We start from the raw sequence: 25,078 nt of genomic DNA, 5'->3' as shown, positions 1-25,078 counted from the left end.
TAAGAAAACATCAGACATTTAACTGGTAAATAACACAAGCATTACACACAAAGAGGATCATGATATGCAAGTCTGTGCCCATCGCAAAGGTGGGGGCTGGTTTCTTTCAAACCCAAAATTCATCAAGTAATAAACTTCATTTGGGCTTGACAATAACATGGAAAATATCTACTGTATGACTTTCGAAATCTGATAAAATTAAGAAGATGAAATTGTAGTTAATAGTTATTCAGAACATATTGAAATGTGGATAAGTATAGGATTGGGATGCAGCAAAGATTGGAATGTCACAGACAGGGTCGTAAAACGCTTTGGCCTGTGAGGAGGGAGGACTGGGTCATCTTTACCCCAACCAACATCAACCCCCACTTCTTGTCATCTGATGTGGAGAGAGAGGACTCTATTGTAGTAAGTCGTTAAAATTGATAAGAAAACGTCTCCAATGATCTGTTTATAGCAAGAGCAACACACCGTCCTAATCTATAGGGAGAAGAGGCCATAGTTTGGCCTGAGGAAGAAGGACTTCATCTTCTTTGTGAGGGGGGAGAAGAGGCAAATATTCAGTCAAACAGATATGCTTTGTTTGTTAAATTAGTCTTGTCTTGTGGTTGAGAGGTGAGAGGTCAGAGGATGGGGAAAGGAAGCAGAGCCTCGTGATGGAGACATAAGGGCTGGTGTTCCTACACAGGAGTATAGTGAAGTATACAGGAGTATAGTGAAGTATACAGGAGTATAGTGACGTATACAGGAGTATAGTGACGTATACAGGAGTATAGTGACGTATACAGGAGTATAGTGAAGTATACAGGAGTATAGTGAAGTATACAGGAGTATAGTGACGTATACAGGAGTATAGTGACGTATACAGGAGTATAGTGACGTATACAGGAGTATAGTGACGTATACAGGAGTATAGTGACGTATACAGGAGTATACAGGAGTATAGTGACGTATACAGGAGTATACAGGAGTATAGTGAAGTATACAGGAGTATACAGGAGTATAGTGACGTATACAGGAGTATACAGGAGTATAGTGACGTATACAGGAGTATACAGGAGTATAGTGAAGTATACAGGAGTATACAGGAGTATAGTGACGTATACAGGAGTATACAGGAGTATAGTGACGTATACAGGAGTATACAGGAGTATAGTGACGTATACAGGAGTATACAGGAGTATAGTGACGTATACAGGAGTATACAGGAGTATAGTGACGTATACAGGAGTATACAGGAGTATAGTGACGTATACAGGAGTATACAGGAGTATAGTGAAGTATACAGGAGTATAGTGAAGTATACAGGAGTATAGTGACGTATACAGGAGTATACAGGAGTATAGTGAAGTATACAGGAGTATAGTGAAGTATACATGAGTATAGTGAAGTATACATGAGTATAGTGAAGTATACAGGAGTATAGTGAAGTATACAGGAGTATAGTGAAGTATACAGGAGTATACATGAGTATAGTGAAGTATACATGAGTATAGTGACGTATACATGAGTATAGTGAAGTATACATGAGTATAGTGAAGTATACATGAGTATAGTGACGTATACATGAGTATAGTGAAGTATACAGGAGTATACATGAGTATACATGAGTATAGTGAAGTATACATGAGTATACAGGAGGGTAATGAAGCGTAATCTTAAGGAGGACTGTCACTTGTCATGTGTCTTGGGTGAGGGGAGGGGGAGGAGATGCTCCCTATAAGGCTGGGGGAGGACCAGGGGTTGTCTGTTGCCACCTCGGTCATGCCAGCAGACATCCAGCAGGGGGTAGACTTTCCCCTGGACCTCCAGTCTGAAGCTGTAGATGAAGCCCAGCTCGTCGGGACTGTCGGTGTTATAGAAGGTCAGATTTCTGCCTTCATAGTCCAGGAAGAGTCCCACCCTGCGGGGAGGACACACCACCGGCAGGACAACCCTGGGTGATGTGAAGGCTTCATAGACTCCGTCCTTCAGGCCGATCAACCACACTCCACTCTCTGGATTCTTCACCAGCTTGGCCTTACGATTGGTCGTTCCTTTGATCAACCCCAGACGCCATTTAGGTTTGTGACCCACCTCCACCTGGACGGTAAACAGCAGAAACACAACAGCTGTAAGTTTAAACACATGATAAAAAAATAGAGTTAACTAATGATAGTTATTAGTAATTATTATGTATATGTAATGGTTCCCTACAGGTGAGCAATGTCTACCTCCCAGTAATGTTTTCCGGAGGAGAACCCACGGTCGGCGAGGATGCAGTAGCTGTAACTGAACCTCTCTGGATTATCAGGAAGCCTCCGCAGCAGAGCCCCGCAGGACACCACCGTGTCCCCACGACGGAGCTCCAACATCGGGTGAGCAGTCTGAGCATCCAGCTTCAATAGCTGTGGAGCTGGAGGAACCAAAGAGACAGACAGGTGGGCAGACAGACGGGTGAACAGACAGACGGGTGAACAGACAGACAGGTGACCGGACAGACAGGTGACCGGACAGACAGGTGAGCAGACAGACAGGTGACCGGACAGACAGGTGAGCAGACAGACAGGTGAGCAGACAGACAGGTGACCGGACAGACAGGTGAGCAGACAGACGGGTGAACAGACAGACAGGTGACCGGACAGACAGGTGACCGGACAGACAGGTGAGCAGACAGACGGGTGAGCAGACAGACGGGTGACCGGACAGAGGGGACCGGACAGACAGGTGAGCGGACAGACGGGTGAGCAGACAGACGGGTGAGCAGACAGACGGGTGACCGGACAGACAGGTGACCGGACAGACAGGTGAGCAGACAGACAGGTGAGCAGACAGACAGGTGAGCGGACAGACAGGTGAGCAGACAGACGGGTGAGCAGACAGACAGGTGACCGGACAGACAGGTGAGCAGACAGACGGGTGAACAGACAGACGGGTGACCGGACAGACAGGTGAGCAGACAGACAGGTGAGCAGACAGACAGGTGACCGGACAGACAGGTGAGCAGACAGACGGGTGAGCAGACAGACAGGTGACCGGACAGACAGGTGAGCAGACAGACAGGTGAGCAGACAGACAGGTGACCGGACAGACAGGTGAGCAGACAGACGGGTGAACAGACAGACAGGTGACCGGACAGACAGGTGAGCAGACAGACGGGTGAGCAGACAGACAGGTGACCGGACAGACAGGTGACCGGACAGACAGGTGAGCAGACAGACGGGTGAGCAGACAGACGGGTGACCGGACAGACAGGTGACCGGACAGACAGGTGAGCAGACAGACGGGTGAGCAGACAGACGGGTGAGCAGACAGACGGGTGAACAGACAGACAGGTGACCGGACAGACAGGTGAGCAGACAGACGGGTGAGCAGACAGACAGGTGAACAGACAGACAGGTGACCGGACAGACAGGTGAGCAGACAGACGGGTGAACAGACAGACAGGTGACTGGACAGACAGGTGAGCAGACAGACAGGTGACCGGACAGACAGGTGACCGGAGAGACAGGTGAGCAGACAGACGGGTGAGCAGACAGACAGGTGACCGGACAGACAGGTGACCGGACAGACAGGTGACCGGACAGACAGGTGAGCAGACAGACAGGTGACCGGACAGACAGGTGAGCAGACAGACAGGTGACCGGACAGACAGGTGACCGGACAGACAGGTGAGCAGACAGACAGGTGACCGGACAGACAGGTGAGCAGACAGACGGGTGAGCAGACAGACAGGTGAACAGACAGACAGGTGACCGGACAGACAGGTGAACAGACAGACGGGTGAACAGACAGACGGGTGAACAGACAGACGGGTGAACAGACAGACAGGTGACCGGACAGACAGGTGACCGGACAGACGGGTGACCGGACAGACGGGTGAACAGACAGACGGGTGACCGGACAGACAGGTGACCGGACAGACAGGTGAGCAGACAGACAGGTGAGCAGACAGACAGGTGACCGGACAGACAGCTACCTGGCAGGACTTTTCTCTGTAACCGTTTCCAGACGGTCAGTTTGATGTTGTTGTGGTTGAAACCTGGTTTAAAGTTCAGTGAGATGAAAGTTCTCTCCTCCTTCTGCTGGAGCTCCTGAACCTCCCTGAACCTGAGGAGGAGGAGGAGAGAGAGAGGGAGGGGGGGGGGGAGGAGGAGGAGAGAGAGAGGGAGAGAGGGGGGGGTGAGGAGAGAGGGGAGGGGGGGGGAGAGAGGGAGAGGGGGGAGAGAGAGAGAGGGGGGGGGAGGAGGAGAGAGAGAGAGGGGGGGGGGGGAGGAGGAGGAAGAGAGAGAGGAGAGAGGGGGGGGGGGGGGAGAGAAGAGAGAGGAGAGAGAGAGAGGAGGGGGGGGGGGGGGAGGAGGAGGGAGAGAGGGAGGGGGGGGGGGGGGGGGAGGAGGGGGAGAGAGGGGGGAGGGGGGGGGGGGAGGGGGGGGGGGGGGGGGGGAGAGGGGGGAGGGAGAGGGAGGAGAGAGAGAGAGAGGAGAACTGGGGTGAAAATATTTCTGTATGTTTAACTATTAATTGACTTAATTGATGACATGTCTGTTACCTTGGAGCAATTGAACCATATTTCTGTAAACAGAAGAGGAAAATTATCAGGGAAATTAATCAGAGCGACACAGTTGATAAGTTCCTATTTGTTTAAAACAATTGTTCGATAATTGATCAACTTTCAGATAAATTATTCTCTCTGTTGATCAATCACAGGAAAAAAGAGTTGATGAAATCCATCAAAGATATTAGATTCAGTCATCTGATTTGTAAAAAATATATAAAAATCAGCCGAGTCTGAAAAACTGAAGCTTTGAAGTAAAACAATGAAAAGAAAACTAAAAGTCATTGTTATTGTTTAACACCTGTGATCAGCCACGGACTGACATGATGAAGACTGACAGTACCATGATGAAGCCAAGGTGTTCCTCATTGCTCAGGTCCTGCAGGGTGTTCTGGGCTTCCTGCAGCTGGTTCAGGTTTTGGTTTAACTGGTCCGTCTGGTTCTGGAGGGATGAGATGAGGATGGCAGCGGACGTCTCCACCTGCTGCATGAAGCCCGCCTCCTCAACCTCCAGGCAGCGCCGTAGCTCACCAAACTCCTTCCTCACCACCCACTTCAGCACGTCAGACTCATTCTGATTGGACAGAGTCACAAGTTCATTTTGAATGCAGGTGTTGAATCTTCTGAGAGTCTCACACAGATCTGCACCTCAGGGTTCACAGAGAGACCGTCACTGATGTCTTTCTGTGGTGTTTCTACATGAAGTATTTAATTTGCCAGCCTTGTGGAGGACGGTGCTGCAACTCAGATGAATGATTAACATGATGATCGTTAATGTTGCTGTGCAGAGAAAGATGATGCTCAAACTGTTTACACTCTCTTTCTGACCCTTTAAACCACAACACCATCTAACAAAACAGAGGTTTGTTTATGGTTCCTCCAGTCGTGACAGAGGAAAAAATTGTTGGAAAAGCAACCCATTTGATTAACCAAAATCTTTTAGATTATACATACATCATACGATTGATTGCGGATGAACTGATCATTGATAAACAAACAGTGAATGTTGACGTCACCCACAGTGATCCTGGATTTGTTGTACGTCATTTTACAGATCTGATCTTCCAGTTTACGTTTCTGATGCTGGAACTCCGTCATCAAACAGGAAATGTCCTCCTGAGAGACACAGACAGGTAAATCAAATAAACCAGTGCTGAAGAATCACATCATTAAAAGCAGAATAATAAATAACAATCAGTACTGTCAAACTTTATTCTTAAATGGTTATTTCATCCTAACATTTCAACATTAAAGAGCAGTGGTATTCCTCTGAGCTCCTCATCCTGGCCTTGATCAAGAGAACCTGACAAAGAGACCAGACCCAGAGACCAGGGCCAAAGCTGAGGCCTGGAACTGAGACCAGAACCATAGCCGAGGACTGGAACAGTGACCGGTACCACAGCCGAGGACTGGAACAGAGACCGGTAACCCCGGCCGAGGACCGGAACAGAGACTAGAACCACAGCTGAGGACCGGAACAGAGACCACAACCACAGCAGAAGGACAACAACCTCAGTTAAGGACTGAAGCAAAGACTAGGACAACAGTTCAGAATCTGAGCAGAGTCCAGGACCATTGCTGGTTCACAACTGAGTCCACATCAGTCCACCTCTTGGATCATCTGACCCTCGTGGCGACCCAGACTCTCAGAGGGTCTGTGTCAGCGACTAAGCCCTACCTGAGGGGAAAGATGCACCAGTTTCCAGTAGAGTACAATGACCTCAAACTTTCAACCTGCAGTAAACTGTCCAAGTGCTCACCAGAGGTCCAGTCTGATGAGACAAGACAACCACCTGAGGTCACCATACCAACTCTCTTCATACCTCGACTTCTGGTCATTAAAACCATACCCTGAGAACAGAGACTCAGCTCTCACTGAAGTTATACAAGGAATGAAGGCCTCATATCAACACTGGTACCTCATACTCCGGATCAACCCCCCACAAAATACCCCGGGGGTCACGGTGATAAAACCTCTTCACAAAACACATGTAGACTGGACAGAAAAACTCTAATAACCCCTCCAAGATCAGCCAGATCACCAGAGGATCATCAATCAGCAGCCTGACAGAAAATGTCCCTGGCTTGAAAGGTCACAGGTTCTGTCCTCGATCTCCATGAGGCCCTGAATGAACCAACACAGTCCAATAATGCTCAGGGCTTTCAGCATCTTAGGGTGGACCTCATACACACCAGGTATCACTGCAGAGTGTTTTAACTAGCTCAGAATCCTCCACTAACAAAGTGGACTCATCTTCTAGTTCTGCCTTCTCCACAGAGGACATGTCAGCCTGGTTCAGGACTTCCTCAAAGTGTTCCCTCTACTGTCCAACATAATCCCCAGTCCTTGTCAGCAGTCCCGCGGCTCTCTCTTGAGTCAGCTGATGGTTTGTCAGAGGTAGAGTGAAAGTCCTTTTCCATGACCTTCCCAGACTAAACGGTACTAGTGTCTTTGCCTGTGACCACAGACACAGCATTTCATCTGAATTCCTAAGCCTGTATGCGGCCCCAGGAGCCCTCTTGGCCAACCAAACCTGTCAGAAATCCCTCCTAAGCATCCGTTGTCACTGATCAATCATCAGTTCCCCATCAAGTTCTTTGGTTACCACCCCAACAGGACCCAATGACCCTCAGACCACAACAGGTCAGGGTTCGGGTGGATGGAGGATGTGAACAGTCCACTCAGATTCAACATTTCTTCAGATGTTGTTAGGCTGCTGCTCTCTCTATCTGTTAGTTCACAACATTCAACAGCAAAGGTGATCCTCGATCTTTGGCCTCAGGTGTTCAGATACCACACACACCTAATGCATCATCGCTTGTTATGGCCAATCAATGACCAGCACAGAAGCCTGATAAAAAAGCACCATTCATGTTCATATGAGGTTCCTCAGGTCCCTCCATCATGAAATGACCTGCACTTATAGTTTTGTTCAACCTTAGTGAATGAAACACTGAACCGACACTCTGGTGGAGCTACTAAGCCGGGTCAGGACCCTGCTGCTGGTGGATCCACAGGTTTTTCGGTTGTGTCTAACTTGATGATCCCACAGCTATAGAGACAACTTTCTTTAGCTGACTGTTTGTAGGTTGGGCCCAAAATGGCACTCAAAGTCGAACAGGAAGAACGCACTATACAGTTTACCAGAGGACAGGTGAATAAAGCAAGGTGTATTGGTTTCAATGGTCTGATCGTTGACACTCACACTGGTCTGCACTTGAGCAAGAAACTGTTTATGACAAAAAAGTGACCTTATTGTGGTTAAACTGCAAACACCAAGGTGATATTTGGTTTGTGTGAAACATTACACTGTTAATCTGTCATTCAGCTGCTTATCTACACACAGTCAACAAAACCAAACTGTTCCAGGTTTAACTTTAACCGTCAGCCAATGAAAAGTCTGTTGTCAGGCCAGAGATCAAAAGTTTACATTCAACACAACAACATCAAATTTGTGATAAATAATCATCAGAATATTGTTTGTACCTAAATGATCATTTCTTATATAAGGCTGTAGACGGAGCTCACGGGTGTGATTTACTACCTTCATGTGGCTGTAGACGGAGCTCACGGGTGAGATTTACTACCTTCATGTGGCTGTAGACGGAGCTCAAAGGTGAGATTTACTACCTTCATGTGGCTGTAGACGAAGCTCACAGGTGAGATTTACTACCTTCATGTGGCTGTAGACGGAGCTCACAGGTGTGATTTACTACCTTCATGTGGCTGTAGACGGAGCTCACAGGTGTGATTTACTACCTTCATGTGGCTGTAGACGGAGCTCACGGGTGTGATTTACTACCTTCATGTGGCTGTAGACGGAGCTCACGGGTGTGATTTACTACCTTCATGTGGCTGTAGACGGAGCTCACGGGTGTGATTTACTACCTTCATGTGGCTGTAGACGAAGCTCACGGGTGTGATTTACTACCTTCATGTGGCTGTAGACGGAGCTCACAGGTGAGATTTACTACCTTCATGTGGCTGTAGACGGAGCTCACAGGTGAGATTTACTACCTTCATGTGGCTGTAGACGGAGCTCACAGGTGTGATTTACTACCTTCATGTGGCTGTAGACGGAGCTCACGGGTGTGATTTACTACCTTCATGTGGCTGTAGACGGAGCTCACGGGTGTGATTTACTACCTTCATGTGGCTGTAGACGAAGCTCACAGGTGTGATTTACTACCTTCATGTGGCTGTAGACGGAGCTCACAGGTGAGATTTACTACCTTCATGTGGCTGTAGACGGAGCTCACAGGTGAGATTTACTACCTTCATGTGGCTGTAGACGGAGCTCACAGGTGTGATTTACTACCTTCATGTGGCTGTAGACGGAGCTCACAGGTGTGATTTTGTGTCCTCTGTGATCACCGATGCTTCCACAGAGGCCACAGATCACCATTCTCTCGTCCTCGCAGTAAAGGCTGAGCGGGTTGTGATGCTGAGGGCACAACTCCGGCTGAGCGCCACCTGAAACACTCACTTCCTGTCAGAATGAAGAAAATGGTGTGATGATAAAATAATGGTAAAGTTGAATGTTTTATTTACATTAGATGAAGTTTTTTTCTTAATTCTTTAGATCTGTATTCACAAGCTGTTTGACAGGTGAACTGATCTCAGCTGTTCTTACCTGCAGAACCTCAATGATTCGAGCCAAACTGACGTTGGGAGGAGGACTGTCTCCATCTACAGAGCAGCGACACACAGGACACTGCAGCTGACCAAGCAGGTCCATCGTCATGGAGCGTACACAACACCTGGACAGGTGAGAGACAGGTGAGGGACAGGTGAGGGACAGGTGAGGGACAGGTGAGAGACAGGTGAGAGACAGGTGAGGACAGGTGAGAGACAGGTGAGGGACAGGTGAGAGACAGGTGAGAGACAGGTGAGAGACAGGTGAGGACAGGTGAGAGACAGGTGAGGGACAGGTGATAGACAGGTGAGGGACAGGTGAGGGACAGGTGAGAGACAGGTGAGGGACAGGTGAGAGACAGGTGAGGGACAGGTGAGGGACAGGTGAGGGACAGGTGAGGACAGGTGAGAGACAGGTGAGGGACAGGTGAGGGACAGGTGAGAGACAGGTGAGGGACAGGTGAGGGACAGGTGAGGGACAGGTGAGAGACAGGTGAGGACAGGTGGGATACTGGCAGGTGAAATCAGGACAGGTGTAGACAAGTGAGGACGAGACACATGAGGAAAGGACAGGTAGGGACAGGAAGGTTGCGTCCTATCCATTTCTCATACTTGCAGTAGGAGTGTCCACACTGTAACATCAGAGGTTCAGTGAAGACATCGAGGCAGACGGGACACCTGAGCTGCTCCTCCAGACTCTGACGACGCTCCATGTCCTGACTGATCCCTGACACTGGGAGCAGGACTGCCCGGACCAGAACCAGCACCACAGGGATCAGTAGAATCCAACAAAACAAATACCCTTCAAAATGTTCAAACAATATAACAACAAAAAATCCCAGAACAAATAAAACAAAAACACAAACTTGGAGATCCGACCAGATCAGCAGCAGAACAAACTTGCCCTGAGTGAAAGTGTCAGAGTTAACGTGAGTCCAGCTGAGTCGACTGATGTTCGCTCGTGTTTCTGACTCTATTTAAAGACCGAGGGTTTGGTTGTTTTGTCTTTGATATGGTTGGATGGACAGACGGACTGGGCGGGTCCAGAAGCTGAAGCGGGGTCGTTTATGTTTCAACATTTTGTGAATTGATCAGAAGAGGCACCAAATTATTTTAAAAGTATTTAGCAGAAAATAAACACTGTCTTAAAAAACTATATATGTAGAGAATCTGTAATAGCAGTGATAGAAGCAGTAGTTGTATTAATATTACCAGTAGTAGTATTAACACATATTAGTAGTAACAGTTTTAGGCTGCCATCTGATCATAAGGAGCAATTTGGGGTTCAGTATCTCACTCAAGCATACTTCAACATGCAACTGGAGGAGCCGGGATTCAAACCAGCTACCTTCTGATTTCTGGACGACTTGCTCTACCTCCTGAGATACAGCCGCCCTGTAAGTATACTTGTTGTTAATATTTTCTAACTGGGTCAGTTTGAACAGCAGTGTTTGTATTCCTGAGAGTTTCTGATAAATGGAAACCTGAATGTCACCTTCCTCCTAGAAACAACACGTCTCCACAGTCACAGAGACGTCACAGGTGCTCTATTAAAACTAAACCCAGGCGTCGGCCCCGCACCAACACATGGCACAAAGTCTTTAAGTAGTTTGGATTCTCACAATAATGTTTTTTAAAAGTTTTATTGGCCAAAATTACAGTATTTCTTTTCATCTTTCCTGTTTCATTGCATGTAGTGCAGAGATCAGGGGTTAATTCATAAAGAACCATCATAACCAAAATCATGTAAAAGAAGTCTATGCATCGTTTGTTTGCATTGAAATGTTATTATTGGTCTGGTCTGACTGTTTAGCCCTCTGCTAACTTGAATGACGACAACATTATTTAAGTGTGCAGCTCTTCTAGACTTATCAGACTGAATGGATCCAATCCAAAATATTAATTCACAGTTTTACAGTCGCTTATGTCAGCTTAATGTAAAGTTAATGTAAAGTTATGTCACTCTGACAGCAGACTGTTCTCTATTATAGAGTTAGTGCAACACATTCATAGTATTTTAACAGGCTGCAGGTGACTAAGTTGTTTGTTTCTTGATGAAATGGTCAAATAAATAAAGGTCCTGCTTTACTTTCTCTGTGTCAGATGTGGATCCTCAGAGATCATCAGCTGCAGCCAGCAGCGGACCTGCTGCTCTCTGTGGACGCAGTGATGCTGTTTGAAAACCAGATGGCGCTGGAGAGTTGGGCCTATGCATGACGTCATCCATGGGTGTCAGGTGACAAAACAGGAACAGAAAGACTTCCCGGACCTCCCGGGACCACAGCGGCTTCAAAACGAGTCGACAGCAGAATTTTAATTTGAAAGAATCAGCGCGAAGGAAGGTAAGAGCAGTTTTACACAACAAAACACGACTGAACCAGCTAACAGAGAGCTAACTGACAGCTAACAGAGAGCTAACAGAGAGCTAACTGAGTGCTAACAGAGAGCTAACAGAGAGCTAACTGAGTGATAACTGAGTAACGTTACTAACAGAGAGCTAACTGAGTACTAACAGAGAGCTAACTGACTGCTAACTGACTGCTAGCTGATTACTAACAGAGAGCTAACTGACTGCTAGCTGATTACTAACAGCGAGCTAACTGACTGCTAACTGAGTGCTAACTGACTGCGAACAGAGAGCTAATAGACTGCTAACAGAGAGCTAACTGACTGCTAACAGACTGCTAACGTGTCTGTGTTGAAATAAACAGAGAGCAAGATGGAGGCAGGAAACATCCCGTGTCCGACATTCATTTGATTCAGAATTAAACTGGGCGAAAAATGAATGAAACCTGGCAGAGAGTCTCCAGAACCCCGTGGCTCTGCACTGACACAGAGTCAGATTTAAAATGGGAGACTTAGAAAACAACAGATTAAAACTGGCAAAAAGGTCAGATTTAATATCGTTGTCCTACATATGAATAAGATTATCAACAGAGGTTATAACACACACAGTCATGTTTATGTTGTAACACACCTTCATGTTGTAACACACCGTCATGTTGTAACACACCGTCATGTTTATGTTGTAACACACCTTCATGTTGTAACACACCGTCATGTTTATGTTGTAACACACCTTCATGTTGTAACACACCGTCATGTTTTTGATAATATCCTCACTGTTGTTTTGACGATGTGCACATTTCCATTATCGAGTATTTAAATTACTTAGCCAAAAATATTGAAACGCACATCCACTTCGGGGCGTCCACATGGAAACGCTCTTTTGTGTAAACGCACGTTTTGCATTGTTTCATCGTTCACACGGATCCTAAAAACGCACTTTTTTGAAACCGGGTCTCAGGCTGGAAAAATCTGAAAAAGCAGCCCTTGCGTTCTTGTGTGGACACCGAATCCGCATTCGTTGCGTATCGATGACGCCATCGCCCCACCCCTCGGGCTTCGGCCTTTGAACCCCGCGACGTCTCATAAAAACAACAACAATGGCGGACTACATGCTTGTGTTCGTGCTGCAGAAGATTTACTCTCCTTGTAGTCGAGTGTGAGTCGCAGCAGCAGTTCGACGTCATTATCGGTCCACACTAACGATTCTGGTTTCCTTGCACTCGCCATTTTTGTCTTCTTCATGTTGTGTTCGGTTTCTCCGTCTACTGTCTGTTTACAGCGCGCAAGCTTTATGCATAAGCTCCGTCTCTTCTTCTCCGTTTGTGGTGAATTTCAAGCGCCAACTATAGGCTGGAATATGAACTACAGCGTGTTGAATTGTTTTTGTACAATATTTGAGAAAACCCTCAGTGAACCTTTTTAGCAAATGTCTTTTTTTTTTTTGTTGTTGTTGTTGTACAATCTTGGACGGAACTTTAAGTTAGTCATTTGTTTAATAAGGCCATAAGATAGACTTGATGATGATGCACAATAGTTCTCAACATTTGCATGGAGCACTTTGTTACAAATGCTACTGTTTTTATTTTATTATATGCTCTTTTTTGTCTGCACTACAGCACAATTTACCTGACAGCAGAGCATCTGAACGTTACAGAATTCAGTATTCCTACAGTGTAGTTCAATTATTGAGTTCAGAAGTTCAAAAATGGAGAGTCTTTGTTTTATTTGTACTTTAATTCTAAAGTTTAAAGAAAATACATAAGTGTTTTCCTTAAACATTGTGCCCATTATTGTAATCTTTAAGTAGGTATAAGGGTCTGTGTCCACCAAACACGTTTTTAGTGCTAGCAGCGCCTGTTTTGAATATAAATCCTATGAGCTTCAGCGTTCAGAGCGCTGAGCGCCTTCGGAGTTAAAAACGTGTTTGCTGGACACATTCAATCACATTTAAAGGATATCGACTGATTATCATTATCGCCAAAATCCCCCAAGATATCGAGATATTATTATTTGCCCATATGGCCCACCCCTCGCTGTAACACAGTCATGTCACAGACAGACAGATGGAAGATGTATTGATCTATTGTTGTTTGTTTTCAGTATTGATAGATTTAGCATATATTATGTTTTCCATCACTGTATTGATTAGTGATCATACATGATGGCTGTATTTTCCTCAGAGTATAGATGTATTGATCACACGGGATGATGAACTTCCATCAGTGGATTGGATGACAAATTGATCATTGTTCACTGATTGATTATTCATTGTTTTTTCCCTGCAGTATGGAGGATGATGAACATCACGTCATCACAGTAAATGGGATGTTGTATTGATGATTAACTGATTTCTTGCAGTGTTGATGATTATAGATTGATTATTGATTGAGTATTGATTGTTTTCCCTGCAGTATGGAGGATGATGAACTTCCGTCAGCGGATGGGATGGGTGGGTGTGGCTCTCTACCTGCTGCTCAGCATCGTGGCGGTGTATTATGTCTTTGAAGTTCACAGCTTCAGTTTGGAGCACGTGCAGAGAGGTGGGACCAGCCCCTCGGCTCCGCCCCTCCCCAACAGCTGGTCTCAGAGCATCAGCTCTCGCCTGCCACCACTTCCTGTCTGGATGTGGGCGTCGGTCTTCCTGCTGCCATACCTGCAACTCTTCCTTTTCCTGTTCTCCTGCACGAGAGCCGACCCTCGAGCCGTCGGCTACTGCGTGCTTCCTGTCTGCCTCGCCCTGCTGTGCAGCCGGCGTCACGCTGCCCGCAAAACGGCCAATCTGAGAGGCTCGCCGCTCATCGACACATAGAGAAGTGGACCAATCAGTGACAGAGGGACGGGGCCATGGGGGAGGTTGAGGCCATAAAACAAACTGAACTGTTTGTGCTGATGTTTGTGATGTCACTTCCTGTGTGCCTTTTTATGGTGTAACAAACACTCCTGTTGGATTTAAACCCTCCGCCCCGTCTGTCAGGACTAGAGTCAAACTGCCCTGAGCGTGACTGTCAGGATCTGGTCAGTTATTTATTACTGTTAGGACACACATAATCCTACACTCTGATTGGTTGTCTGTGGCCAGTTTAGCCTGTTAGCATCAGTACTGTTGCTATGGTTACCCGCAGTTGAAAGTTCAACTGCAGCATGTTCAATCTTAAATCAGCGTCCAGGTTGAATGGCACACTGTGTGTAAGAGGTGTTCACCAATCAGCAGTCACTCAATGGAAGACATCAGCCAATCAGCAGCGACGTGTCTGAACCTGCGGTGTGTGTGTGTGTGTGTGTGTGTGCAGCGTGTTGAACGCACCTCTTTTTGTTTAAATGAATGTTTTGATACATACTGTTGGGGCTGAACGGAACTGACAGCTGTGAGCCAAGCAGCCAATCAAATGACTGGTGTTTAATGAGTCACGTGACACATGCTGGTTACCATGACAACATCAATAAAAATGACAGCAAAAGAAGTGAAGTTAAAATGTGTATTTTATTTTGAAAACTTAAAATTCAGAAATAAACTGAGGAGATGAGTGCAGTAATACTGCAATAACACTGCAATATTATTGCAGTAATATACAGTAATACTGCAATAATACTGTCTCACTGCAGTATCACAGTATCACTGCAGTAATACTGTGATACTGCAGGATCTTCCTGGTTTCTGGACTCGTGTCACTGTCACACACACTAAAATCTTCATGAAGTCAACAACATGTGATTTCGTTTGTTTAAATAAAGATGAATTATTTTTCTTTTAATTATTTCTATTTGATGTCTCGATAAATATTTCTGATAACATCTGGACTCCGAGTGAACTCACCTGTCGTCAGCGGTGACTGATGAGTGATCAGCTGATGGAGAAGAAGACACACACTGCTCACCACATTTTGAAAAAGTGTTTGTTTATTTTTGGTCTTTATCCGAGTGTAAACAGTGAGTCAGACACACTTGAACCTGCTTCACCTGGTCATGTGACTGATCACCTGACATCAATTACAGTCCAAACAGGTATGACAGTGACGTCATCCCGTCTCACGCAGTCCGCAGGTGTTTCAGGTTTTGGATCTTTTAGCTGGAGGCTGAACTTCAGAGTTTTCAGGATGCTCCGGCTCTGATTCATCACTGTCGTCCTCCTCTTCCTCATCTGCAGCAGGTCAAACAGGTGAATCAGAAGAACGACAGCGGACATTTTGAAAAGCACAGGTGTGATAACCAACACTACTGATGGCCGCGTTCATCCCGGTGCGTCAGCACTCAGGTGGAGTGTGTACGGACAGGAGTCAGTAGGTCAACATGTGTCCCACAGCTCACAGGTACACTGGCCGCTAACATCCGGGTTCTGAACAGCCTAATAATAACAAATAATGACTAAATGTACTCTGTACTCTCTGGGCTGCAGAGACTGTTGTTACCGCTGCTGTGGCTGTCTGGACATCAGTACACAGAGATACATGCTGCGTTCAGGGTTACTCGTAAATGTATGGTTGTTGCTTCCAGCGAAAAGTAGAGTGAAGATTAAATATGCACACGAAACATGTATTAACGTTTCTGCCAACAGTAGTTGTGTGCTCTCCCTTTGTATTGAATAGCATACTCCCCAACGCATTTCCTATCAGTGTTTGTTATGTGGCTGCGTCCGAAATCCCACACTAACATGCTACTGAGTATGCTAAAACAGCATGTGAGATGTTTTAGTATAGCATGAACATGTCATGTGTTCTGCTGTCATGTTAGCAGTTAGCATCAGTTAGCTCACCGTCTGCGCAGTCTCCGCGGGCTTTCTCTCGCTCCACCAGCTCGCTGAGCAGTCGTGATACGTTCGGGTTCAGTTCTTGAATTCCGTTGATCAGAGAACTCAGATTATTTTCTACATTAACGCTGATCTTCTCTTTCAATCCATCTCTGAACTTCAGCTCCGCATACACAGCCATAGCCGCCATCTTTGCTACAACGTAGTGCTGTCGTCATCACGTACAGTCTGCCGCCTTCACAACCCTCGAAAACTGTAGTTTCATAGCCTTTGAAACTCCATTTTCTTCTTGAGTTTTATTGTTATTGGCTGTATTCAAGGAAGCTTCCAACTTTTATTCAGATGTTGAAATGTTGTGTCTGCAGGAACACAGGATGTTTTTATTTGACGAACATAAATTTAGACAAGACTAATCTGTTACGCTGATCTTTAATTACTCTTTCCGTGATTTCTGGTTGTCACGTGAATGCACCACAGTACAACATTATAGTTTATTTACGTCGTAACGTCACTACAGTTAATTTCCCGTCACATTTAATCAGTTGTGTTTCTCCGCTCGACTGTTTTTGTTCGTGTAATTTGTTTTGTTAGAAACGTCGCTGACCTCTGACCCCATAGTGCCGCCAAATACGATCTGCGGAAATAAACCGGAAGTTGTCATTGGGCTAACAGCAGCTAGCGGGTTGATAACAAAGATCCATCAGCTGATCAGGCGCAGCGGATTATTGATTGTTATTGATCGGGTTATTGACTGGTTTACAGTCGGATCAGACGGTGCAGACTATCTGTCTTACGTTCCGGTTCGGTTCCGTTTCAGCTCGGTAAGTTTGTGTTTTTAATCACGTAATAGTGTTAGTTAGCATTAGCAGGTAGCGGATTCACATGCATCACTGCTGCTCAAACTAAGAGATGCTAACTGACGCTAACTGAAGACGGACCTCAAACCGTTTCCCGATCATTCAGCTGATCAAACCGACCTGACTGCATCCGACAGGTGCACACAGAGCTCAGGTAGAGGCTGACGGTGGCGCTGTTTGCGACGTCATCATGTACTTAAGAAGTCAAGTAATCCACAAGAGATGAAAACGCAAACACAGACTCAGTAGAGACAGAACCAGTAGAGACAGACTGAGTAGAGACAGAGTCAGACTGAGTAGAGACAGAGTGAGTAGAGACAGAGACAGAGTGAGTAGAGACAGAGTGAGTAGAGACAGAGTGAGTAGAGACAGAGACAGAGTGAGTAGAGATAGAGACAGAGTGAGTAGAGACAGAGTGAGTAGAGACAGAGACAGAGTGAGTAGAGATAGAGACAGAGTGAGTAGAGACAGAGTGAGTAGAGACAGAGTGAGTAGAGACAGAGACAGAGTGAGTAGAGATAGAGACAGAGTGAGTAGAGACAGAGTGAGTAGAGTCAGAGAGTAGAGACAGAGTGAGTAGAGACAGAGACAGAGTGAGTAGAGACAGAGTGAGTAGAGACAGAGACAGAGTGAGTAGAGACAGGGTGAGTAGAGACAGAGTGAGTAGAGACAGAGTGAGTAGAGACAGGGTGAGTAGAGACAGAGAGTAGAGACAGAGTGAGTAGAGACAGAGACAGGGTGAGTAGAGACAGAGTGAGTAGAGACAGAGAGTAGAGACAGAGTGAGTAGAGACAGAGACAGAGTGAGTAGAGACAGAGACAGAGTGAGTAGAAGTGACAGTCACAGACTGTGTGGTGTTGCAGCTGCAGGCTCTGAACATGTCGGAGGAGCAGACGGTGTCTCTGGTTGATGTTCTGGAGGAAGATGAAGAGTTGGAGGAAGAAGCGTCAGCTGTCCTGGCAGGAAGTGACTCTGATCACTGCTCATATCCTCAGGTGAGTGCACCTGTGTGTAATGTTTACCATCACTGAGTGGCTCCATCAGATCTGAAATATGTGAAGTGAATTGTAAACAAGAGAAAGAAGCATTGAACAGATGTGCAGCTGAGAATCATTCAGCCAGATGTTGAACAGATGTGTGTCTGCTGTAGCTTCACTGAGCAGCGTGTGGGAATAACACTGACTGTTCACATCTGTACAGTCAGGCGCTCTGATGTTTTCACACCCAATAATCAACATTCAATAAACAATACAGTCAAATTCGGCATCGGATGTTGGTTTCTTTCTTTTTCAGAGATCCTTTATTGATTTGTTTGTGACGATGGTTCACTTCGGACAGACTTCTGAAACTGCAGCTGGTGTTTTGTTTATCTTTGCTGAATATTATTTGAACTTATTAAAAAGCGGTCAGGATAAAGACATAACAATGATCAGCTGATCTTTACGGATCCACTCGTGATGGTTCAGTCACAGCAGTGCTGTTGCTGAGGTCACAGTTGGTGTTTTAATGGAACGATTGATGTCTGCAGGGTTCAGTTTTATAATATTCTTCAGGGTGAACAGAACAATAGAACACCTCTCAGGATGATGTAGTCCGGTTCCCCTCAGGTAGAAATATGTCGTTCTAGTAACAGCTGAGTGGAGTTTGAAGCTGATTGATCACATGACATGGCTCAGGGGCAGGTTTATCAAAAATCTTTATTGATACAGTACATTATAACTCCTCCTCCTTCATGCGACATTTATGTGTGTATTTATGTTGTGTATCTGTGTGTATTTATGTGTGTATTTATGTTGTGTATTTATGTTGTGTATCTGTGTGTATTTATGTTGTGTATCTGTGTGTATTTATGTGCGTGTCTGTGTATTTATGTGTGTGTCTGTGTGTATTTATGTGTGTGTCTGTGTGTATTTATGTGTGTGTCTGTGTGTATTTATGTGCGTGTCTGTGTATTTATGTGTGTGTCTGTGTGTATTTATGTGCGTGTCTGTGTGTATTTATGTGTGTATCTGTGTGTGTTTCAGGGCTACGTGAAGCGTCAGGCTCTGTATGCCTGTAACACGTGCACACCTAAAGGCGGAGAGGCAGCAGGCGTGTGTTTGGCGTGTTCATACAAATGTCATGAAGGACACGACCTCTTCGAACTTTACACCAAGAGGTCAAAGTCAAATATCCTCTCTATGTATCACTGATTCTAATAAGCTGATGATTGAATTAGACTGAATGTGTGAAAACATAGTTTACTGTCACATTGATCAATCAATCAAATGTAAAACTTGTTGACTGTAGAAACAAATGTTCAGGTTATAAAGGAAAAATCTGATTATGAATACATGTATAAAACTTATAACCATAACAAACGTGATGATGTCACTGACTCACTCTTTTTCTGTGGTTGCATTAGGAACTTCCGCTGTGACTGTGGAAACAGGAAGTTCACAGAGCTGCAGTGTAAACTGTTCGCCGTGAGTTCACACGTGGTCATACAAACATTATTCACATACATACAACAGGAGCAGAGTTCAGTTCTGAGGATTCACTGAGAGCAAAGACACACAAAGGCCTCGGTGTAAACTCTCCACGTGTTCTGTTTCCACTGGATGGAAGTGATGAGTGCAGGTTTAATACCAGCACCATCCAGCCCGTTAGGAGCCCATCTGTACCGCCCAGCCCATAATCACATGTTAACAACCTGCACCAAGTCCCACCCACCAAACAACTTTCATATTATATTATATTATATTATATTATAGACACTATATTAGCCCAGATGTTTGGAGTGAAGAGGAAAAAGTGCTGTATGCAATAGGATAAATAAATTATAAGTGTGTGTTTGTTTCAGGAGAAGGAGGAGGTCAACACTCTAAACAAATACAGTCATAACTTCTTTGGGGTTTACTGCACCTGCAGCCGACCTTACCCTGACCCAGACGACCAGGTGAGATACACACCTGTTGTAACCACATTGGCTAGGCTCATTTCACTTAGTTCCATAAAGCAAAGCCACACAGTCCATTCTGTTACTATGGCAACTGAAACTTGGAAACTAACCTGGTCAGAGATAGGTTAGCTGTCAGGTGTGTATTATATTATATTATATTATATTATATTATATTATTATTATTATTATTATTATTATTATTATTATTATTATTATTATGATTGTGGTTGTTGTGAGGAAAACAGAGATAGTGCAACATGTTTAAATGTTTTGGTTTATATCTTTTAAATGTTTAAAAATGAAACTGTGAAATGTAAGTTTAATTTGTTTTTAATAAATTAAAAGTAAATAACTGCACACGTTATTTTTAACAGTTGAACCTGTTGAGTTAGTCTTGATGGAGCCGTTTAACCCTCGACTGGATCGTTCGCTTCATTCAGGTCAGGAGTTGAATCCTCACAGGTGTGTGATTCTGTCTGTGGTTGTGTCCAGGTGGAGGATGAGATGATTCAGTGTGTGGTGTGTGAGGACTGGCTGCACGGTAGGGTGAGTCCAACACAGGTAGCAGCAGCACACCTGACACAGGTAGCAGCAGCACACCTGACACAGGTAGCAGCAGCACATCTGACACAGGTAGCAGCAGCACACCTGACACAGGTAACAGCAGCACATCTGACACAGGTAGCAGCAGCACACCTGACACGGGTAACAGCAGCACACCTGACACAGGTAGCAGCAGCACATCTGACACGGGTAGCAGCAGCACACCTGACACAGGTAGCAGCAGCACACCTGACACGGGTAGCAGCAGCACATCTGACACAGGTAGCAGCAGCACACCTGACACAGGTAGCAGCAGCACACCTGACACAGGTAACAGCAGCACACCTGACACAGGTAGCAGCAGCACACCTGACACAGGTAGCAGCAGCACACCTGACACGGGTAACAGCAGCACACCTGACACAGGTAACAGCAGCACACCTGACACAGGTAGCAGCAGCACACCTGACACGGGTAGCAGCAGCACACCTGACACGGGTAACAGCAGCACACCTGACACAGGTAACAGCAGCACACCTGACACAGGTAGCAGCAGCACATCTGACACAGGTAGCAGCAGCACATCTGACACAGGTAGCAGCAGCACATCTGACACAGGTAGCAGCAGCACACCTGACACAGGTAACAGCAGCACACCTGACACAGGTAACAGCAGCACACCTGACACAGGTAGCAGCAGCACACCTGACACAGGTAGCAGCAGCACACCTGACACAGGTAGCAGCAGCACACCTGACACAGGTAACAGCAGCACACCTGACACAGGTAGCAGCAGCACACCTGACACAGGTAACAGCAGCACACCTGACACAGGTAACAGCAGCACACCTGACACGGGTAGCAGCAGCACACCTGACACAGACTACTGTGGCGCCCTCTGCTGGCTGATGTGACTGACCCACCTGTCTGTATTTTCAGCACCTGGGCTGTGTGGTTCCGGACTGTGTGGAGCTTCAGGAGATGATCTGTGAATCCTGTATGAACAGAAACCCTTTCCTCTGGACCTACGCTGCTCACCTGGCAGGTAAAGACTCCTGTTCATCTGTCATGTTTTCATGCTCATGTGTTCACACACAGCTTGTGTGTCTCCTGCTGTGTGATCTCAGAGTTTAAAGGAAGAAGAAGAATGATGGATGGATAGAAAGATAACTTTATACCTCCCCCAGGGGACATTAGGTCGTCATAGCAGCAGGTACATCCAAGTACAAATACAATCAAAATACAAAGGCAAATATAGAAACAATAAAGTACTATAAACAGTAAAATGCTTAAGAAGGTATGAAATAAAGTAAAATGCTGAGGTATCGTGGAGTACTGGTAAGTGGAACATAAGCTGCAGTTTTCTTTACATTCATAATCCTTTGTTGTTTAAAGTGTTGTAAAGTCTGATGGCAGCAGGCAGGAATGATTCCCTGCATCCTTCACTTTAATGCCCCACACTCCAGAACACCACAGTGGAGAAGCTCCCAACAGCAGACTGATAAAACATCTGGAGCCTCCTCAGGAAGTGAATCAGCTCAGGCCCTTCTTGTAGACTGCCTGCCTCCATGTTTGTAGTCCACTCCAGAATTTTGTCCAGCACCACACCCAGATATTTAAAAGATTCCACAATGTCAACGTCAGACATTCTTAATCTCCTGCCAGGCTGAACAGAGGCTCCCTTGTTCTTATACTTCAGCTTGGCATGTTTGTTGGCACACTTTACCTCTTTGTTTACCTCCTTTATTCAGATTTGGTGCCAGTGAAGAATATTATTTTCTTTTTGTTGAGAATTTCTTGTTTATTATTTGGAGAGATTGTTACTTTATTGTTGGGAGTCATGTTTTCCACACAAAAGGAGATATGAAGAAGCCGTGTCTACTCACTCACTGATGTAGCTGGAGGGGGGAAGAAGGTCATCCCAGTCTGTAGATACAAAGCATCCCTGCAGAGTTGCAGTGTTGACATTGGTCCATTGCTTGATGTGTTTGGTCACCTTCTCTGTCCTCCTAATGATTCAGATGTAGGCTGGTGCCAGCAGGATGATGTTTTGGTCAGCAAGGCCAAGAGAGGGAGAAGCAACAGATCTTTATACATCTGGAACAGATCCATAGCATTTATCCAGACTCTTCCCCAGGCAGGCGGTGCAGGTGGCATTTATTAATGAAATCCTTTCAGTGACTTATCAGCTGAGCAGTGGTTGAAGTTTCCCCGGATGAATTTGGGAGAGTCCGCGGATATCAGTTCCAGCTTGTTTAGTTGTCTTTATGTGGTCTATGGTGGTGGAAGCGTTTGCTCTGGGGTCAATGTAAACCAGGATTGAAACGAGCTGTGGGAACTCTGTGGGAAGGTAGAAAGGGCAGAGGGAGACGACGATGTTTCCTGTTTGTCAGTCATGTTTACAGCTTGTTAGCTTAGCATGTCCGTCTGGTGATCAATTAGAACCTCTAATGTGTTCAAAGTCCCTCTGAAAGCACAGATAATCACAGGACTGAAGGTTGTTACTGTTCAAATGTTTCACTGTTTATAAAGAAAAACTGGTCTACAAACATCTGTCCATGTGTGCATCTGACACGTCCTGTCTCTGTGATGAACTTCCTGTTCAGTTCCAGGTGCAGATGTACAGGTGACGGTGGTGAAGGAGGTGACTGAGGTGACTGAGGTGAGGGTGACGGAGGTGAAGGAGGTGACGGAGGTGACTGAGGTGACGGAGGTGAAGGAGGTGAAGGAGGTGAAGGAGGAAACGGGAGCAGACGAGTCAAACACAAACCTTCCTAACAAAGAAGAGAAGGTGAGAGGGCAACACTGATCTGAATCTTAATGTGCACAGTTGAGTCTTTAAAAGGAGATTACAAGGCGTTGATGACATCACGTGTCGTTGATGACATCACGTGTCTTAATTAAGACATCACATTTCAGTTCTAAAAACATCATCAAATTCGTGCAAAGGTTTCCAGACTGTATTTCTCCGAGGCAAGTAACAGAAATACAAACTGATTGATCGTTCCGGAACAAAGTAATTATTAATGTCATCAGCTGAAGTCGTTCAATCATCTGATACGCTGAGAGTTCAAACTGATTATTGAACATTCTGTTTTTATTAATCAGTCACGATTTAGTCTGTTTCCATCTGTGGGATGAAATTGATTCACACTGATCAGTGCGATTGATTAATGGTCCTTAACCTTTCAGGGTGATGATGTCATCCAGCCCAGCTGTAAACGGAGTCATGAGGAGTCGGAGCCAAGTTGTAGACTGGCGGAGCTGCTTACGATTGGTCAGAGAAGAGTCCAATCAGGAGCGGTCTTCTGGCCATCAGGCTGGCGCTCCAAACTCTGCTCCTGCACGGCCTGCCAGGTAGCGTCACCTGTCTGAGTTTCTATTGGCTGAAGCCCTAATTATGCAACTATGAGGTTATCCGATATTTTAATGTGTACTTATGTTGATGTGATGATTTTGTCATCAGGAGCGTGTGTCTGCTGCCAGTCTGTCTTTCCTGTTGGACGAATCAGACACCGTCCTCGCCTACGAGAACAAAGGGAAGAACAGCGAACAGACGCAGCCGGGTCACGACCCGCTGATGTCAGCGCTCGACAACCTGAACCGGGTGCAGCAGCTGGAGATCATCCACGGTACACGGAAAACTACATGTGTACACAGTACTACACATGCACACAGGTCTGTCACTGAGTTCTTTGTGTTTGTTGGTTTCAGGGTACAACGACATGAAGAGTGAACTGAAGGACTTCCTGCAGAGATTCGCTGCAGAAGGAAAAGTGAGTTTGAGACTGAAGACTGATGATGTCATGTGACTGTCTCTGCTCTGATAGGTTGAGTGATGATGTCATGTGACTTCTCTGATAGGTTGTGACTCCTGATGACATCCGTCAGTTCTTCGAGCAGCAGCAGAGTCGTAAGAGGCGGCGAGTTGATGCCGGACGTTTCTACAGCCCCTGACGACCTTTGACCTCCAGCTGTCCCTCTAAAGACCTTTGACCTTTTGTGATCTCCTGACTGGGAATGTCGTCCATCTGTTATCTTCTTCCCATGTCTTGTTTCCAGGCGATGTTGTGGATTTTCTGAATAAAGTTTTTACCTTCATTTTATTTTGAAACTGTCAGACTTCCTGTTTCTAATGTGTGTTTTACCAACATGTATGAGTCTGTTTCCTTTTTACTGAAAACTAATTAAACTGAATCCTTTGAACCAACAACATGGAGTCCTGTCATATTTCAGGATGAATTAATAGAACTGATTGATTATTGATGATGTCACAGTGGAAGCGTTCTCTGCATATTTTTCCTTTCCCTAGCCCTAACGCTGCTGTAACGCTGCTGTAATGCCATCCTAATGCTGCCCTAACCCTGCTGTAACGTTGCTGTAACGCTGCTGTAACACTGCTGTAACGCTGCTGTAATGCTATCCTAATGCTACCCTAACGCTGCTGTAACGCTGCTGTAACTCTGCTGTAACG

General features: G+C 45.7%; 3 protein-coding genes across 10 annotated transcripts; 2 read left to right on the top strand and 1 right to left on the bottom strand.

The window, feature by feature from the left end:
* Nucleotides 1–1,535: 1,535 nt before the first annotated feature.
* Nucleotides 1,536–11,349, bottom strand: LOC115574256 (E3 ubiquitin-protein ligase TRIM50). Of its 2 annotated transcripts, none has more exons than XM_030405667.1 (10): nucleotides 11,260–11,349; nucleotides 9,783–9,915; nucleotides 9,169–9,295; nucleotides 8,854–9,024; nucleotides 5,555–5,650; nucleotides 4,878–5,108; nucleotides 4,529–4,551; nucleotides 3,959–4,089; nucleotides 2,214–2,395; nucleotides 1,536–2,082 (listed from the first exon to the last, which is right to left on the bottom strand). In XM_030405667.1, exons 2-10 carry the CDS (start codon nucleotides 9,881–9,883, stop codon nucleotides 1,672–1,674), a joined length of 1,473 nt encoding a protein of 490 aa, XP_030261527.1. In that variant the 5' UTR covers nucleotides 9,884–9,915; nucleotides 11,260–11,349; the 3' UTR covers nucleotides 1,536–1,671. The 2 variants fall into 2 exon arrangements, with proteins under 2 accessions (XP_030261527.1, XP_030261526.1); XM_030405666.1 differs by having other exon boundaries at nucleotides 9,783–9,903; nucleotides 11,260–11,320.
* A 36-nt stretch (nucleotides 11,350–11,385) lies between these two features.
* On the top strand, nucleotides 11,386–14,980 carry tmem251 (transmembrane protein 251). The gene is made up of 2 exons (XM_030405676.1): nucleotides 11,386–11,512; nucleotides 13,931–14,980. The coding sequence occupies exon 2, from the start codon at nucleotides 13,939–13,941 to the stop codon at nucleotides 14,326–14,328; it is 390 nt and encodes a 129-aa protein (XP_030261536.1). The 5' UTR covers nucleotides 11,386–11,512; nucleotides 13,931–13,938; the 3' UTR covers nucleotides 14,329–14,980.
* Nucleotides 14,981–15,539: 559 nt separating this feature from the next.
* On the top strand, nucleotides 15,540–24,817 carry ubr7 (ubiquitin protein ligase E3 component n-recognin 7). 7 transcript variants are annotated; one of them, XM_030405672.1, is made up of 13 exons: nucleotides 16,785–17,084; nucleotides 17,984–18,115; nucleotides 19,145–19,278; nucleotides 19,525–19,585; nucleotides 19,963–20,058; nucleotides 20,554–20,607; nucleotides 21,544–21,649; nucleotides 23,211–23,257; nucleotides 23,300–23,395; nucleotides 23,797–23,961; nucleotides 24,071–24,236; nucleotides 24,319–24,380; nucleotides 24,469–24,817. In XM_030405672.1, the coding sequence occupies exons 2-13, from the start codon at nucleotides 17,999–18,001 to the stop codon at nucleotides 24,559–24,561; spliced, it is 1,197 nt and encodes a 398-aa protein (XP_030261532.1). In that variant the 5' UTR covers nucleotides 16,785–17,084; nucleotides 17,984–17,998; the 3' UTR covers nucleotides 24,562–24,817. The 7 variants fall into 7 exon arrangements, with proteins under 7 accessions (XP_030261530.1, XP_030261529.1, XP_030261532.1 ...); XM_030405675.1 differs by having other exon boundaries at nucleotides 16,786–17,084; nucleotides 23,211–23,248; XM_030405674.1 differs by having other exon boundaries at nucleotides 16,786–17,084; nucleotides 23,309–23,395.
* Nucleotides 24,818–25,078: the final 261 nt, after the last annotated feature.

This window comes from Sparus aurata, chromosome 22 (assembly GCF_900880675.1).
Source record: "Sparus aurata chromosome 22, fSpaAur1.1, whole genome shotgun sequence".
NCBI lineage: Eukaryota > Metazoa > Chordata > Actinopteri > Spariformes > Sparidae > Sparus > Sparus aurata.
The sequence above is the reverse complement of the archived record's forward strand: the minus strand, read 5'-3'. Positions and strand labels throughout refer to the sequence as shown.

Excerpts from the sequence above, each read along its gene's own strand:
- LOC115574256 (XM_030405666.1), bottom strand. Across the intron at positions 9,296-9,782 it reads TGTGGACACTCCTACTGCAA|GTGTTGTGTACGCTCCATGA; the intron begins GTATGAGAAATG and ends TCACCTGTCCAG. Across the intron at positions 4,090-4,528 it reads TATGGTTCAATTGCTCCAAG|GTTCAGGGAGGTTCAGGAGC; the intron begins GTAACAGACATG and ends CCTCCTCCTCAG.
- tmem251 (XM_030405676.1), top strand. The coding sequence starts at position 13,939 with ATGATGAACTTCCGTCAGCGGATGGGATGGGTGGGTGTGGCTCTCTAC.
- ubr7 (XM_030405670.1), top strand. The coding sequence starts at position 17,999 with ATGTCGGAGGAGCAGACGGTGTCTCTGGTTGATGTTCTGGAGGAAGAT. Across the intron at positions 21,650-23,210 it reads CTACGCTGCTCACCTGGCAG|TTCCAGGTGCAGATGTACAG; the intron begins GTAAAGACTCCT and ends CTTCCTGTTCAG. Across the intron at positions 23,396-23,796 it reads TTCCTAACAAAGAAGAGAAG|GGTGATGATGTCATCCAGCC; the intron begins GTGAGAGGGCAA and ends TTAACCTTTCAG.